At 34.4% G+C, this 16,273-nt stretch overlaps 2 protein-coding genes across 2 annotated transcripts; one reads left to right on the top strand and one right to left on the bottom strand.

Annotated features, from left to right (window-relative positions):
• The first annotated feature begins 3,419 nt into the window (after positions 1–3,419).
• Positions 3,420–4,694, top strand: LOC134241021 (uncharacterized). Its single transcript, XM_062723116.1, has one exon. The coding sequence runs from the start codon at positions 3,420–3,422 to the stop codon at positions 4,692–4,694; it is 1,275 nt and encodes a 424-aa protein (XP_062579100.1).
• A 4,606-nt stretch (positions 4,695–9,300) lies between these two features.
• Positions 9,301–15,975, bottom strand: LOC134241001 (uncharacterized). Its single transcript, XM_062723098.1, has 6 exons — positions 15,756–15,975; positions 15,384–15,543; positions 11,800–11,904; positions 11,449–11,479; positions 11,147–11,292; positions 9,301–10,442 (listed from the first exon to the last, which is right to left on the bottom strand). The coding sequence occupies exons 2-6, from the start codon at positions 15,532–15,534 to the stop codon at positions 9,301–9,303; spliced, it is 1,575 nt and encodes a 524-aa protein (XP_062579082.1). The 5' UTR covers positions 15,535–15,543; positions 15,756–15,975.
• Between the last annotated feature and the right edge of the window lie 298 nt (positions 15,976–16,273).

Below are 16,273 nucleotides of genomic sequence, written 5' to 3'. Positions count from 1 at the left end.
AAAAAGAAATCTCGTAAAAAATTTTCCGTTAAAAAATCTGACTAATTATACTGCTTTGAGACTGACGCGCTAACCATTATGCTACATGGCTCGTGTTGATTTTAGCCATTTAAATCCTGTCTATGATATGACCCTTGGATTAATGGACTTGAAGTATTTCTCCTAAAGATGCGAATGTTTTGTCATAAAGTGTACTTCTAAGGTATATTGTATTTTCGTTCCATGTTTTTGTAAACCAAAAATGTATATTTTATTGCAAACTTTTAGTTTAATCTTAAAAAAAATGGAGCGAAAAATTTTGTTGAAGTATGAGAAAATTATCGTTATTTTTCTTTTTAGTGTTTGTATGCTTTTTCATGGGCAAATATGTTCAGTCTTTATGAAATTTTTGGAAATTGTAGAGATTTTACATGAAGTAAACTTTGATATTAGATGAAATATCGAATAAAATTAAGATATTAAATTGAGATTAAACTTCCACGTCTTATCTGTCGCACTATAGACACTTCGCCCACTTTATCCCCCATCTTATATCCCAACCCCGAACATAAACATCAAAACTCGAAGTTTGACGATCAGTTCAAGATGGATATGGAGTAACGAACAATATTCAATATCAAAGTCCATAAATCAATACAAAAAGGAGCAGGGCAAACATATACCTCCAAATCATTATATGTGGGATCAGGTGCCACGGAAGACTGAGTATCCCCTGCAGACCGGTCACACCCGCTGTGTGCTTCTGTTATGATCGGGAAATAGCGGAAAATTCCATCGTCAATTCAGTGTATGAATGATGGACTGACAATTAGTATGAAAAACGTCAGTCAGCAATTGACTTAATGATAAATTGTATTATCTGACAAGGTCATTATATCTAGACATTTCAGTATGTAATCATTTGTTTTCAGTCATCCAAAGGCTTGATCCGTAGAAAATCCTTTCCATGCACATAGAACCTTTTTTTATTTTCAAAAATATCATCAAATGAATAGTTCTGGTCAGGTTGTTTATGAACTATTGAAATACGTCTCTTCATAGCCAACCCTCGTACAATATGTTACGTTTTAAAATGCAAATATAATGGATATTATCAGTTTTATAAAGTAAATGGTGAGTAATAAAAGGGACATGGACGTAATAATTTTTTTCATGAAACATGAAAACCTTGTTTTTTTATATACCTTTTACATTCACAAGACTAAAAGAACAATTATCCGTTAGTAATTTAAGAAGCAAAGTCTTCTTGATAAAAGTCCGCCCACCTTATTATAAAGATCATGTCAACAAATGAATGATTGTTAAATAATTCATTCAATCGCAGGCATGGATCCAGGATTTTTTCCAGAATTGGGATCCACTCAAGTGAAAAAAAATCCAACCTAGAAGTTTGTTGATAAGCAAATATAAAAAAAAAAAATACCTCATCTCGCGAAAACGTGAAAATTCTATTTCGGGGGGGGGGGGGGGGGTAGTCATTGACTTTCAAATCTTCTTCATGTGTTTGATTTTTCATACCAACTTAAATATATCCAAGTATCTGAGGGGGGAGGTCCAAGGTCACTTTTACTTGGTTTCATAACTCTGCAAATTCCAGGGGGGGGGGGGGCAGACCCCCCGACCCCTCTCTAGATCCACGCATGAATCGTAATTTGCAATGGATTTAGAACCTACATGTATCTCATTGATGACCTTTTGTTGATTTTACATGTCTTAACCACAGTGAGAAATACTGGATCGTCTAAAGATCAATGTACTACATCTAAGCGTAAACTTCATTTCATTGTTTTCCTATGCATGTTTATAGATAACAGCTGATGCCGATGAAAAAAATTGAATCAAAGGTCGAAAACAATTATCATTTGGTTCTAAACTGCATATCATGTTAAGGTATAAATTAATATATTCTGTTTATATAACCCGTTTCAAAAGTTTTTTAAAATCATTTTATAAATCCCTGCATATTCGACAAATTGGTTCTTAACCATCTTTCATTTATGGAATTTTGTTCATACCGGTATCAAAAAAAGGTGATCTGAATAAATTTCTCCGGTAATTGATGTAATGAAACAGAAAATCATAGTGGATTGAAAAGCATGTGAAATCGACCAATCGAATCACTTTATATTTAACCAATCAGTGCTTGATATTGTAACCAATCAGAGTTCGCAAATTTTCAACCAATCATTAGTTATTTGAAACAGTATAAATACAGACACCCATGAAGCAATCAGTTACTTGGTCGTTACTCATTGTTTGAGTAACACCTACTGGACTAGGTTCTTGGGCTGTGTCGGGAAACAACAGAATTGTTAGTTAAACCACTCAGCTCAGGAACCTAGTTCCTTATAGTGTGTCTCAGTGACTATAGTGTCTTGGTGACTTCATTAATATAGTGTCTTAGTGACTTTAACATAAAGGTGTCTCAGTGACTTTTAGGGTGTGTTTTTTAGGTAGTTGCAGACTGTGTCGGGAAACAACAGGATTGTTGGTTAAACCACTCAGTCTGCAACTACAGTGTTATAACTTCATATTTGATTATTTGCTTGATCGTTAGTGATTCAATTGTGGTTGATTCTTTTCTTATAATTCGTTATCGTTAAGTTCATATTTGTTTGCTAATCATTTATCCAGATAGGACAGAGGAAAAAGTATATACGCATAGTGAATTTCAGTCAGTTTCTTGTTATAGTGCCATTGTTGTTGAAGTTTGTTTGATTCATATTATAAACGTGATACTTAGGAAGGAATCCTAAGCGGACCTATCAAATAATTATTTGTACTTTGTAAAAACGTTACAAATTTGGTGGCAGCGGTTTTAGGAATATTACGTTTATATATTTTGTATCATTTGTTGATCTATTATTTGTTTTCATTTTGTGGGCATATTGTAAAACATGGCTGACAAGGACATTACCGACATTGACAAAGAAATAACATTCATAGAGCAAAAGTTACAAGAGTTGAAAAATGACAGTTTAAGCATTCACAATGCTAGTTTAGCCAAGGATACAAGTGCTAATAAAACAAGTACCCCAGATGTTCGATCAGATACGAAATCAAAAGATTCAGGTTTTGCATCAGGGAGATTTTCTGATATAGACTTTCACGGTGATGTTAAACCGAAAAAGCATCCCATAGGAAAAGTTTCTTGGGAAGATGAAATGTTGTTTGGTACAAGTAGTGTTCCTTCCGATGAGGGCAAAAGACCTGGTTATTTAATGGCAACACCAGTCTCTGGAAGTGCAAAAGAGTCAAACATTACTAATCGCCGAAAGGATCGTCGATTTAGTAGACAAGATACAGAGACCGATATCATAACGGCAACAGAGTAGAAACCACAGATCCATATAAAACCTGCAACATTTGATGGTACGGGATCCTGGTTAGATTATCGTTCCCATTTTGATGCATGTGCCATGTTGAACAAGTGGACCGAACTAGAGAAAGGTTTATATTTAGCAGTTTCCTTAAGAGGACAGGCTCAAGGTGTACTGGGGAATTTGCCTAACACACACAAGCATGACTATGTCTTACTTGTGAATGCATTAGAGGAGAGATTTGCACCCTCGAATCAAAATGACTTGTACAGGACCCAGCTGCGAGAACGCCGACAACGAGCAACGGAAACTTTACCAGAACTGGGACAATCCATAAGAAGACTCACAAGCTTGGCATACCCAACGGCGCCAAGAGATGTACAAGAAACGCTGACAAAAGAACAGTTTATTGATGCCCTCCAAGATGCTGACATGAGATTGAGAATAAAACAAGCAAGGCCATTAAATCTCAATGATGCTATTCGACATGCTGTCGAATTGGAAGCATTTGTTAAATCTGATCGTAAAATGTTCGAAAAACAAACCCACTTACGACCAATGCAGTCAGAGAAAACTGAGGGAAACAAGAAAGACAGATCAGATCAGATCAGCACAAGTATATTGGTAGAGCTAAAGGATGAAATAAGAAAACTTCTTAAGGAAGTTAATGACATGAAAACAAAGAATTCCCAGGATGTTGTATACAAAAAGAAAGTTGGAGCTACCAGCAATAGACGCTGCTATTTGTGTGGATCTCCAAATCATTTCCGATATGACTGTCCACAAGGTTATAGAACTCAACAAAACGCAGCAGCACAAAAGAAATACTCATATAATACAAAGAAACATCCTGTACAAAACACATTCAAATGCATCACGTCTTACAAAGCTCAAGTTGGCGTAAACCAGATAGACCCTGAAGCTGGAATGTACGTAAAAACTACCATCCTGGGGATTGAAGCGAATTTGCTTGTTGACACGGGAGCAACACTATCAGTATTGTCCAGTAAAGTCTATGAGGCTATACAAAACAAACCAGTTTTGTACAAAACCAATCAAATAGTCTCTTCTGCATGTGGGACCGACTTAACTGTGAAAGGAAAAACTAGCATCTGCATTAATCTGGGTGAGAGTTTTTATTGTCAAGATGTCATCGTAGCAGATTTTTCTCTCGATGGAGTCATTGGACTTGACTTTATGAAGAAATACAATTGTACGATAGACATAGTTAATGGGTATTTTAAGGTAAACAACAAAGTTTACAAAGTTGATTTCTTTGGCAAAATCGGTTGCTTTAGAATTAACTCGAAAGAGGTGATTGTTGTTCCTGCCAGAAGTGAGATAGTGACTTATTGTAAGGTCTCAATGCCGTAAAAATCCTACGACATGAAAGAAGTTTTAGGTATGATAGAACCATCGGAAAAGTTCCTCAGATCAGGAAAAGCATTAATAGCAAGATCAGTTGGATATGTAAAAGATGGAGAAATACCAGTTCGAATGATGAATCCATCCAATGAACATCAAACAGTGTATCCAGGAACATTTATTGCAAATATGAGTTCAGTTGACAATGTTCTCGAATCGACCTCTACTGTAAATAAGCCATGCAAAGATCTGCCTTCTCATCTGAAGGATCTGTTTGAGAGATCTAAAGTTAATCTAAATGGTGGTGAAATACCTAAATTACAGAAGTTTTTGGCTAGGTATGCAGATATATTTGCGAGGTCAGACAGAGACTTGGGACGTACTTCACTGGTTAAACACACGATTGATACCAGGGATGCACGCCCACTGAAAGAACCTCCTAGAAGAATTCCACATCATTTACAGGATGAAATGAACAAGCAATTAGATGACATGATTGACAGGAAAGTCATAGAGAAATCGAATAGTCCATGGGCATCAGGAGTCGTTTTGGCCAAAAAGAAAGATGGTTCTTTGCGATTTTGTGTGGATTACAGGCGTTTAAATGCAGCTACAGTCAAAGACGCCTACCCACTTCCACGCATCGACGACTCGTTAGACAGTCTTGCCGGAGCAAAGTGGTTCTCAACCCTCGACTTGTGCTCCGGGTATTGGCAAGTTAGCATGGATGACTCAGATAAACTAAAAACGGCATTTGCAACTAAATGTGGTTTATACCATTTCAATGTTATGCCCTTTGGCCTTTGCAATGCCCCGGCAACATTCGAAAGGCTAATGGAAACTGTTCTGGGTGGCTTGCAATGGCAAATATGTTTGGTATACCTAGATGACATCATTGTTATCGGAACATCGTTTACCAATATGTTAGAAAACCTCACACAGGTATTTGATAGACTGTCATCTGCTAACCTGAAACTGAAAGCAAGAAAGTGTCACTTGTTTCATAAGACTGTTGAATTTCTCGGACATGTGGTATCAGAGGAAGGAGTAAGCACAGATCCTTCAAAAATTTCTGCAGTACAAAATTTGTCTGTGCCTACTAATCTAACAGAGGTTAAAAGCTTTTTAGGCCTTTGCAGCTACTACAGACGTTTTATACACAACTTCGCAGCAAAGGCAAAGCCACTGAACAAATTGACTGAGAAGGGATCAAATTTCAAATGGACAGATGATTGTCAAGCATCCTTTGACTCACTTCGACATGCACTTATCTCCGCACCAATTCTTGCCCATTCTGACTTTACACAGTCATTTATTTTGGATACAGATGCTAGCGACGTAGCAATAGGGGCAGTTCTTTCACAGACACAAAATGGAGTAGAAAGAGTAATTGCTTTTGGAAGCAGAACCTTATCAAAAGCCGAACGGAAATATTGCGTTACAAGAAAGGAGCTGTTGGCTGCTGTCTACTTTACGAAGTATTACAAACACTATTTGTATGGCAAACAGTTTTTAGTCAGAACAGATCACAGTTCTTTGAAATGGCTAATGAACAGCAAGAATCCAGAAGGTCAGCTTGCTCGATGGTTTGAATCACTGAGCAATTTTCAAATGACCATTGAACACAGACCAGGGAATAAGCATGCAAATGCAGATGCGCTCAGCCGTTTACCTTGCAGAAAAACATGTTGTACATCTTCTGAAAGTATAGTTAATACCATAAGTAGCGCAACAGCTACGGATAAATTGTCTTTGAAAGCCAAACAAAACGATGACAGAGACATAACTCAACTGATCAAATGGGTTGAAAAAGGTGTAAAGCCAGAGTCATCAGAGATTTCTGGTCATAGCAACTTCTTTAAGTCTCTATGTTCTCAATGGGATGCTCTGGTATTAAAGGATGGAATGCTTTTCCAAAAGAAAAAGCTCGAAAATGACAAAGTTTCTCTGCAAGCTGTTGTACCATATAGTGAAAGACGTACAGTATTAGGACATCTGCACATCTTGGGATAAAGAAGATGTTGGCGAAGATAAAATGCAAATACTATTGGCCAGGATTGCAGAAAGATGTTAAATTGTACATCGCTGGTTGTGAAAAATGCCAAAGGCGAAAATCACCAAATACTACTAAACGTGCCCCGATGCAAGTTGTCACTTGCGGCGCACCAATGGAACGTATTGCTACAGATATATTGGGTGAACTTCCAATGTCCAATAATGGTAACCGATATATACTAGTCGTATCGGATTACTTTACTAAATGGACAGAAAGTTTTCCTATGGCTAATATGGAAGCCGCAACTGTAGCTAAGGTGATAGTGAAAGAAGTCATAGCCCGCTTTGGAGTGCCTGGAACTATTCACTCCGATCAAGGAGTCCAGTTTGAAAGCAATCTTTTTACAGAAATGTGCCGGCTTTTAAATATTAAGAAAACACACACCACCCCGTACCACCCCAATCGGACGGGATGGTTGAAAGATTCAACAAAACTCTGGCTACCATGTTATCAGCATATGTAAATGAGCACCATACGGATTGGGACGAACATCTCCCATACGTAATGATGGCATACAGAGCAGCAGTCCACGAATCAACTGGCGCAACCCCAAACAAAATGATGTTAGGTAGAGAGGTCGCTACACCTCTGGATATCGTATACGAGGTCCATTCTGATATTAAGAGAATTCCACAGAATAGATGGGTTTGGGAGTTACAAGAAAAATTAGAAGAAGCACACGCAGTTGTCAAAGAAATGACAAAAGAGAGTATAGAACGACAGAAGTGGTACGATGATAGATAATTAAACTGGCAGTCATTTAAGCAAGGGGAAAGAGTTTACGTTTACTTCCCAAAACGTAAGACTGGTACATCTCCCAAATTTACATCATATTGGCAAGGACCATTTGAAATTATTGAGAAATGTTCCAATGTTACCTAACATAAGGTAAACTGTGGATACAGGGGGTACAAACCAAGTCATTCATACTGACAGAATAAGGCTAATGAAAGACCAATTCCTAACATCGGAACCTTTGCAGGAAACAAATATTGCAGAAAATACAATGTCTGATTCCTCTGAAGACATTGCTGAAGATGCTGAGGAAACATATGAAAAGGAGTGTTTTCAGGCAGATGGCAAATGAAAGAGGAACAGACCAGCTTACCTAAGTGATTATGTCTCTTTCTGAATATGTAAATAAAAATTAGTTGGGTAGGAAATACTACTGCAGTTTTAAAGTTCAATGTTTTTAACCTTATCATACTTTTATTTACCTATGCGAGGACGCATATTTTTTTCGAAGGCGTGGGTAATGTAATGAAACAGAAAATCATAGTGGATTGAAAAGCATGTGAAATTGACCAATCGAATCACTTTGTATTTAACCAATCAGTGCTTGATATTGTAACCAATCAGAGTTCGCAAATTTTCAACCAATCATTAGTTATTTGAAACAGTATAAATACAGACACCCATGAAGCAATCGGTTACTTGGTCGTTACTCATTGTTTGAGTAACACCTCCTGGACTAGGTTCTTGGGCTGTGTCGGGAAACAACAGAATTGTTAGTTAAACCACTCAGCTCAGGAACCTAGTTCCTTATAGTGTGTCTCAGTGACTATAGTGTCTTGGTGACTTTTAATAAAAGGTGTCTCAGTGACTTTTAGGGTGTGTTTTTAGGTAGTTGCAGACTGTGTCGGGAAACAACAGGATTGTTGGTTAAACCACTCAGTCTGCAACTACAGTGTTATAACTTCATATTTGATTATTTGCTTGATCGTTAGTGATTCAATTGTGGTTGATTCTTGTCTTATAATTCGTTGTCGTTAAGTTCATATTTGTTTGCTAATCATTTATCCAGATAGGACAGAGGAAAAAGTATATACGCATAGTGAATTTCAGTCAGTTTCTTGTTATAGTGCCATTGTTGTTGAAGTTTGTTTGATTCATATTATAAACGTGATACTTAGGAAGGAATCCTAAGCGGACCTATCAAATAATTATTTGTACTTTGTAAAAACGTTACATTGAACTTTTAAAAGACATTATTTTTAATGAATATCTGCAGCATACATCACGTGAATACATATTGTTACATGCATTACTATAAAGAATGAATAATTTGAGTATAATTTCTTATGAAAAAATTTAAAAGACGACAACGAAACCTTTATATTTACGTATTTCGTATATTCGTAGAGCCTTGAACTCGTCAGTTCTTAGTACTTGCACATAACTCGCATGTATGTCATATCCAATTACATGTATATTCAAGTATGTATTAGTATAGAAATTCACAATAAAAGGTACTTTAGACAGTATACAAAATATAAATTTTAGTAATGTTATTTTATTCACAGTAAAAATCATGAGCAATCATACTGATATACAAAAGTTGAAAATGAAAAGAAAAGGCTAAGGAGTATTTTGAAGAAAAAAAAAATCTGACGGAGAGAAGGCCTATTTGAAATAGTTTCCTTTCAAAAGATGTAGTATGTGCAGAAAATACATTTAAGAAAATCTTCATTATAAAAAAGTTATTTTAAAAAGCTCAGTTATTTTTATTATTCTTATATATCCATTCAACATATCAAGCAATAACAGAGAAAATCACATTTATGGATATTTGAAAAATGATTTTTGATAGTTTCCTTTAAAATCACTTGGAAACGAAGATGATGAACAAACTCGGCGTTCACATAAATCCTTTTCACAGAACTGTAGAAGTTCACTCTCTTTTTCACAAATAATTACGAATAGAACTTTCATGATTATTGGAACTTGAAATGAATATAACCCTTCATTTTCATCGACAAAGGTTCTTCTCAGATTATTTAATGCTTGTTGTAAATTCTCTTTCCAATTTGAATTCACATTTTCAAGTCCCGTTAATTTATCAACCATTGCCGTATTCAAATTGCTAAACGTCAACTTTCCACCATGGAGAGCAAGTAAAGAGAGAGCAATAGCTTCCATTTTTCTATCTAAGTTCATTTCATCAAGCATATCTCTCAGATATTGTCGCAACCACGACATGGGAGTTTTCATAAATCTTCCACATTGGTCACGGAACTCCTTTTGACCATAAAGTTTACAATACAACGCTATAACTGCTGAATATCCGATGCCTTTTTCCACTAGGGATTCAAAGCTACCATGAATGTTGAATTCAACCATTAATTTAAAATCCTGATCTTTTAATAAGACTGATGGATTCTGCTTTGTTGAGTTTTGTTTTGCAATTTTATTCGTGTTTAAATGAAACTGAAGTATTTCTTCTCTATCCAGTTTAGAGAGATTATCGAGATCAATCATATTTGTATATTTTCTCTCCTCAAAAATAGATCTGTTTCTTCGAAGAATTAAACTTGTAATTGTGAGTATTATTCTCCCATTACGTTTTGCCACAGAATTTTCATACAAGGAATCAATCTTTTCTTTTATTTCTCTAACCTTGTCTTCTGACATTAGTTCATGGAATAAATCATCAAGAACAAATGGGCTTTCAAAATTTGAAAGTACAGTGAAAGCATTCGGATCAGTTACCCAAACACATTTTTCCTCTGTTAACCATTCATCGCAGAGTCTTTTAGCTAGATATGTTTTTCCAGCTCCCTGTATTCCTGTTATGACGACAAATCTTTCTGTACGAAGAGCTCTTTGTGCTCGAGAAAATGACCTTTCATCATCTGGTTCAGGTGTATCCAGCATTGCTATGCCTTCTTCTGGGTCCTTTTCGTTTTTGTTCTTTCGTCTCCCTGAAAAAAGTAACACATTTTAAGAATGAATTGAGATTTTATTCTACATAAGCATTATGAAATAAATTGCTTAACTAATTTTGAAGGTGCGGGAAGGGAAGGTTGTTTTATTTCCAAATCAATTGCACTAGAATGGAATATGTTGAATAAAAATCAGTCACAAATACGTCGACAGAATAATTCCAGTCCATTATTTTTAGCCAAACCCGCAGTAAAAACCACCATGGTCCGGCAGATCTTGTATAAAAAAAGCATTTCTGTAAAATTCCACAGATTCACGTTTTATTTTACATGTGTACATGTACCATATATATTATAATCGTGTGTCATCCCAGCATTATACAGCAGTTATAAAGCATCTGCTCTAGAGTTACTGAAAAATAAACTCATTCTTAGGACGGAGTTTCGAATCCACTGAGGGAGACCCGTCCTTCGGATGTGATCTCTGAGGTGAGACTGTATAAAAATAAATCAATAGTCATAGTTTTTGCTCGAAAAAGATCCCCAACTCTCAATGGCAGTGAGTACCAAGTATATGCATAAATTTTTATCTCTCCTTTCGCGTCTCTATATTTTTAAAATTTCACAAAAGGGAATCTATCATCAAACAATCAATGCGTCTGTATTGAAAATGTTGGAATATTTGAGAAAACGGCATGGAATATTTAATTGCATCACCGGTCTAAATGTAAATCATCACTTACTTTTTAAAAGAATACATAGCAGAACAACAGCGATGATGCTCACAAGTACCACAGCAATGATGATGCCAATTGTTATACCAACAGAGGCAGCGTTACTAGAAGCATCGGTTGTATGGTCCACAGAAGGAAGTGTTGTCGTACTCCATCTACAAATATGTGTGCATTTATTTTCTTTAGCTCTTTATCAGTTCTGTCTTATCTTTTTACGCTTTATTTCAATTCTTGCGAATAGAAAGAGAAAAAACATGAAAGAATGAAAGAGGACAACCAATTACTTGATACATTTGAAACATATCACTTGCCTCTCATTGCCATATTCCCTACAGTCCAAATCTAAAACAAATGATATGCAAATAAAACATTACAATAAAAATAATAATTGGCATGAAAATGAAATAATCTTAATTTGAAACTCTTAATTCTTATCTTAACTCAAAAGTACATTTTACATAAACCGCCATTTAGGTTGTAACAGAAAACATATGGCTTGAAACGTAAAATTATTAAGAGCTTTTTTAATATTGTATGTATGATACATTGTACAAATGTAACATAAATAAATTTCACTGAAGCAATATTGATTTATATCAGAGTTGATAATACAAATCTGAAGTATTTCACAATATACATATCAATTGCAAAATAAAACTCACAGATATGAACAAATGAAGACTGGAAAACTACATCTGGACAGTTTTCTCCAGCACATGGCACTGTATCTAATTTGTTTGCGACAGTGTTAAATTCTGGGCACCGACCTGAGTTGAATGAAAACTAAATTATTAATATGAAAAAGGTAAAATCAAATTAATCAAATTGATCAAGTACAGATTAATTCTTCGAATGCATAATGGGTTTATGTTTTACGTATCAACCACTCAAGGCAAATCCGCTAGAGTGCTCGTATGTGAATACTTAATTATGTCTGTTACAAATAAATAATAATGCAGAAACTTTTAAATATGCTATCTAATGCAACCAGTTGAAAAATATTTGATAAGGTGGTTGGATCCTGTTATCAGAAATATTGAGAATTTTTTTTGTCAATATGTTTTTAGAGTCTAATAAAAATATCACAAAATTAGGGTAAGTGCAATGTTTTTAACACTACATGGGTATTTTAAAATGTTATTGTGTCTAAGAGTATAACACATAAATCATTTTTTTCATAGTTTTTTTCTTTTATATATATATTTTTTAAATTCACATGAATTATATTAGCAACCACAGTTTTTTTCTTCATCTTGACTAGTCACATTAAAATTTGTGACAACACAAATAGTTTAAGACTACTTCGCACAGTCCATTTTTTGACCTTACTGCACTCAGATAATGGTATTTGTCTGACGTTAACGAACTTAAGAGCAATGAAATCATTTGAAATTAATGGCATATTTCTGCATTTAAAAAATGCTAAAAATATCATTTATCAGAAATTGAAAGAAAAAGTAAAAGTCTGCAATATTACTTTGAAGATATTATTAAAAAGATGTTAAATTCAAGCTTAAATTGATCAACAATCTGTTCAAAGGCTGACGAGCGAACATCTTTAAAAGTAAAATAATACTTTTTTGAGACAAAATGATGTCCTTTTGTGACAAAATGATGTTGTTTTCCAGCAAAAAAAGAAGTTTTCTCAATGAATATACATTAAACGTGAAAGCCAAAGAACAATCTAGATTAGAAGTTATAACCAAGATTTAAGTTTTTTTTTAAAAAGTTGATCAAACTTCAAGTAGGTCTATACTCGCACTACGTCATTTACGAATAGTAAAACCGGAACTGCACTTCCTTTTTCCGAGATGAGATTTTTTAACTATATTGGTTTGACCTTTACTTAGCGTTTTAAATATCCGGTAACGATTTTGCTCGAAGTCGGTCGAGTCAACAAACACATATTCTACAGTTTAAGGATAAATTAATTAATATGTTTTACGGTGTGACCGTTGGGGCGAGCGCAGTTGTACCATCAAAAATACTGGAGATCAGCCACTTCGAACGTCAAGCCCCACGAGACATCTCGACTAGCTGTGACGTCATAGGACGTCACAAAGCTCGTCGGAGCTTACGGAGACAGCCGAGCGTCTGTTTGAAACTATAGAACTAGAGCAATTTTTGTCGAAAAACATTGCAGAGTTATTTCTTGTTTCTTTGAAAGATTTCTACAAACTGAAAGTCTGATATATGCTTTACTTTATTATTTTTTTATTTATTCGGCAATATTCGCGCAAAGGACATTGGGTAGTGCAGGAATTCTGGGAATGTTGCACAGAGAAATTTGGCTGACGTATGTACAGATTTCAATCCGTATTTCCTCTGTTCTTACACGTTAGTCTATTGAGCTCGCTTCGCGAGCGTCGCTTCGCGACGCTCGCTGCGCTCGCTAAAAAGAGAAGGCTGGGAACAACTTTCGGTTGACAGAAATAAATAGGTAATAAAACGATATTTCTGTGAATGATGCATGTTTTATATGCCGCGCCGAAAACACGGACCATATACATGCTACATCAGAACATGTGTCAAACTATCGAGGCGACTATTGTCGGCGGCCAAGTTGAAGCTGATAGTGATAATTCGGAAGATAAGTAATGACTACGATTTGACTTAGACAATTTATGGATTTTACTAACCAAACATTACAAAATTTACTTTGAATAATAATTATTGCATAAAACGCATACCCCTCTCCCCCAACCTGCTTACCCACGAATCCCAATGCAAAATTATCTTTTGAATAAGTACTTGACAAAAGTTGATTCACTTGCAGCACACGTCGTTACTTTCTGTAGAAAAATCATCCAGTTTCTGAGAATCAATGAATTACTTTCATTTTCATCGTCTCCAATTTAAAGACAAGTGTTTTATTTATTTATTATCATAATTTTTTTTTGAGTAAAATAAGATAAATTTTTGGGACATTTGGTTTTGGGTGTGTATAATTATTGTTTTAAATTATGTACAACCTTGTTAATACAAGTATACACTCAACGATAAACAGTATTACAGAAATATGTGGCAATATATTACTTCTGGAAGAAAGAAAATAGGGGGGTCCCTTTAGTGTAGAGCTCATACCACGAAAAGTAATGCGTCAACATATAATTTTTTTAAGCTTATTATTTTTCTTAAATATAATTTAGTAAAAATAATGCAAATTTATCAAGTTTGAGTCCATGATTTTGTTTTAAATGACCGAGATTGTCCCGTGAAGCATATTTATTCACATTAAATTTTGATACAATAGCCTAACAAAATGCATATATTTATAATAATTCATGCAAAACAAGGATAACATATTGTTTACTAACATGTTTCTACTCTATTTTGGGTATTAAAGTTGAATATTTAGACTTAAATTAATTTATATACAACAAAATCTAGGATAGGTAAAATTTCAGTATTTTACATTTCGGGGTATATACTCCGATAGGCTATAGCGGAAAAGTGAACATGTTGACATATAATTTTTCTTGTGTCTATCCATTGCTAGGATGTATGTCTATCTTATAAAAGCAGATTTTTAAAGATTGAGCCCATTTAGTGCCGAGTATAGAACTACCTTAAATGTCACTGTCAAATAGTGAAAATCATAGAAAATGAAGAGAGGTCGTCACATGTAACAAACATTTGAAATATAAGAAATTTAAAAGCTCTAGCACTAATAGTTCAAAAGTTATAATCAAATCTTTTTCATGAAAGATCAAAATCACCCAGGCCAAAGGTCAAAATTGCTGATTTCAAAACACAAACACATGTATACACCATTAATGTAAACTATAAAACCCCAGTTCTACGTACTCTTTAAAAAGATAAAATCAGAGTTGGAAATTTTGAAAGTTTAAAATCAAATGTTCATAATATTTTACTGTGGGAAAAAGTTTTCTATAAATTATTTCATATATTAAGTATGAGAAGCTAAGCTCTTCTGAAAAAAATGTTTGAAAATAAGCTCTTTCCTTAGAAAAAGTTTCGTTGCAAGGAATACACATATGGAATATAATAGCCTTAACCTTGAACGATCAAAAGTTATAGGCAAGGTTAATGTTTTGATGACAAAATGACTAACAGACAGATTGACAAGTTAGTAGCTCTTATCGCTAAGTATTTGATCACAGGAACATAAAATGTGCATTCACTTTCATTATTGATTTGCCAAATTTTCTTCATAATTCATGTTATAGGTTCAAATTAAATAAATGATAATTATTTTTCATATATCATATTAAAGAAAACCTACCAGCTTCCACCCATATTGGATCCACGCATATCCAGCCAGATCGACCAAATTCATCGTTTAAACAATGATATCTATTGGGGTCAGCACATAACTTCCTCGCAGTCGGGACCCAATTTGTATAGGGACACGTCGTGTTCATTGAATTGAACATCCTTGTTTGCTAAAAAAAAAAAAAGGAATGTACATTAGATGATGCCTTAGGTAGGAATTGTAAACATTAAAATTGGTTTTAAAAGATCAGTTGAAATTCTCTCAATGCCCCTTTAAGAATATTAAAATGCTAAAAAAAAAATTGAAAAATTATAATATTGTCGTATTTTTAAAATAAATAAATATATCTCCTCACGAAATGAGGAAAAAATATCTACTTACATATTTTAAGTCGCTCCATCAAATTTGTAAACAAGTTCAGGGTCCAGCTATAGCACGAGATAAGTGCCTGAAATGAAGGCCATTTAAAAACACTCGCTTATCATGTCGTCCACCAATGTACATAAGAGCTTCGTTTTAAAAATGCACTGTTTACAAATTATTTAAAAGGGAGGTACAATCATGTTAATTGTTGTACAGTTTTAACTTGCAGATCCTATATTAATCTTTTATTACTTTTTTATCCAATTACGTTAACATAATAAATGCAAATATAGATATCTGAGGTGACGGTGCTTTATTTCATATAAATAAATTTCAAGGTTAAAATTTGAATGAACATTATGTTATTGATAAAAAATGACAAATAAGCATCATAGACATATTCAAACACAGTAAAAAAGATACACGATTAAACATGCATGCATAATGTAATATATCCATAATCAAAACATATAGCAAAACCCTATTTTCATCATATTCCAAGTTTACATTGTTATGCGGAGAGAGGTTTCACATGA

Source organism: Saccostrea cucullata, unplaced genomic scaffold (assembly GCF_032062105.1).
Source record: "Saccostrea cucullata isolate Sc308-1 unplaced genomic scaffold, CSIRO_AGI_Scuc_v1 ctg14189, whole genome shotgun sequence".
NCBI lineage: Eukaryota > Metazoa > Mollusca > Bivalvia > Ostreida > Ostreidae > Saccostrea > Saccostrea cuccullata.
The sequence above is the reverse complement of the archived record's forward strand: the minus strand, read 5'-3'. Positions and strand labels throughout refer to the sequence as shown.

Excerpts from the sequence above, each read along its gene's own strand:
- LOC134241021 (XM_062723116.1), top strand. The coding sequence starts at position 3,420 with ATGTTGAACAAGTGGACCGAACTAGAGAAAGGTTTATATTTAGCAGTT.
- LOC134241001 (XM_062723098.1), bottom strand. The coding sequence starts at position 15,534 with ATGTTCAATTCAATGAACACGACGTGTCCCTATACAAATTGGGTCCCG. Across the intron at positions 11,905-15,383 it reads TCCAATATGGGTGGAAGCTG|GTCGGTGCCCAGAATTTAAC; the intron begins GTAGGTTTTCTT and ends CATTCAACTCAG. Across the intron at positions 11,293-11,448 it reads AGGGAATATGGCAATGAGAG|ATGGAGTACGACAACACTTC; the intron begins GCAAGTGATATG and ends ACATATTTGTAG.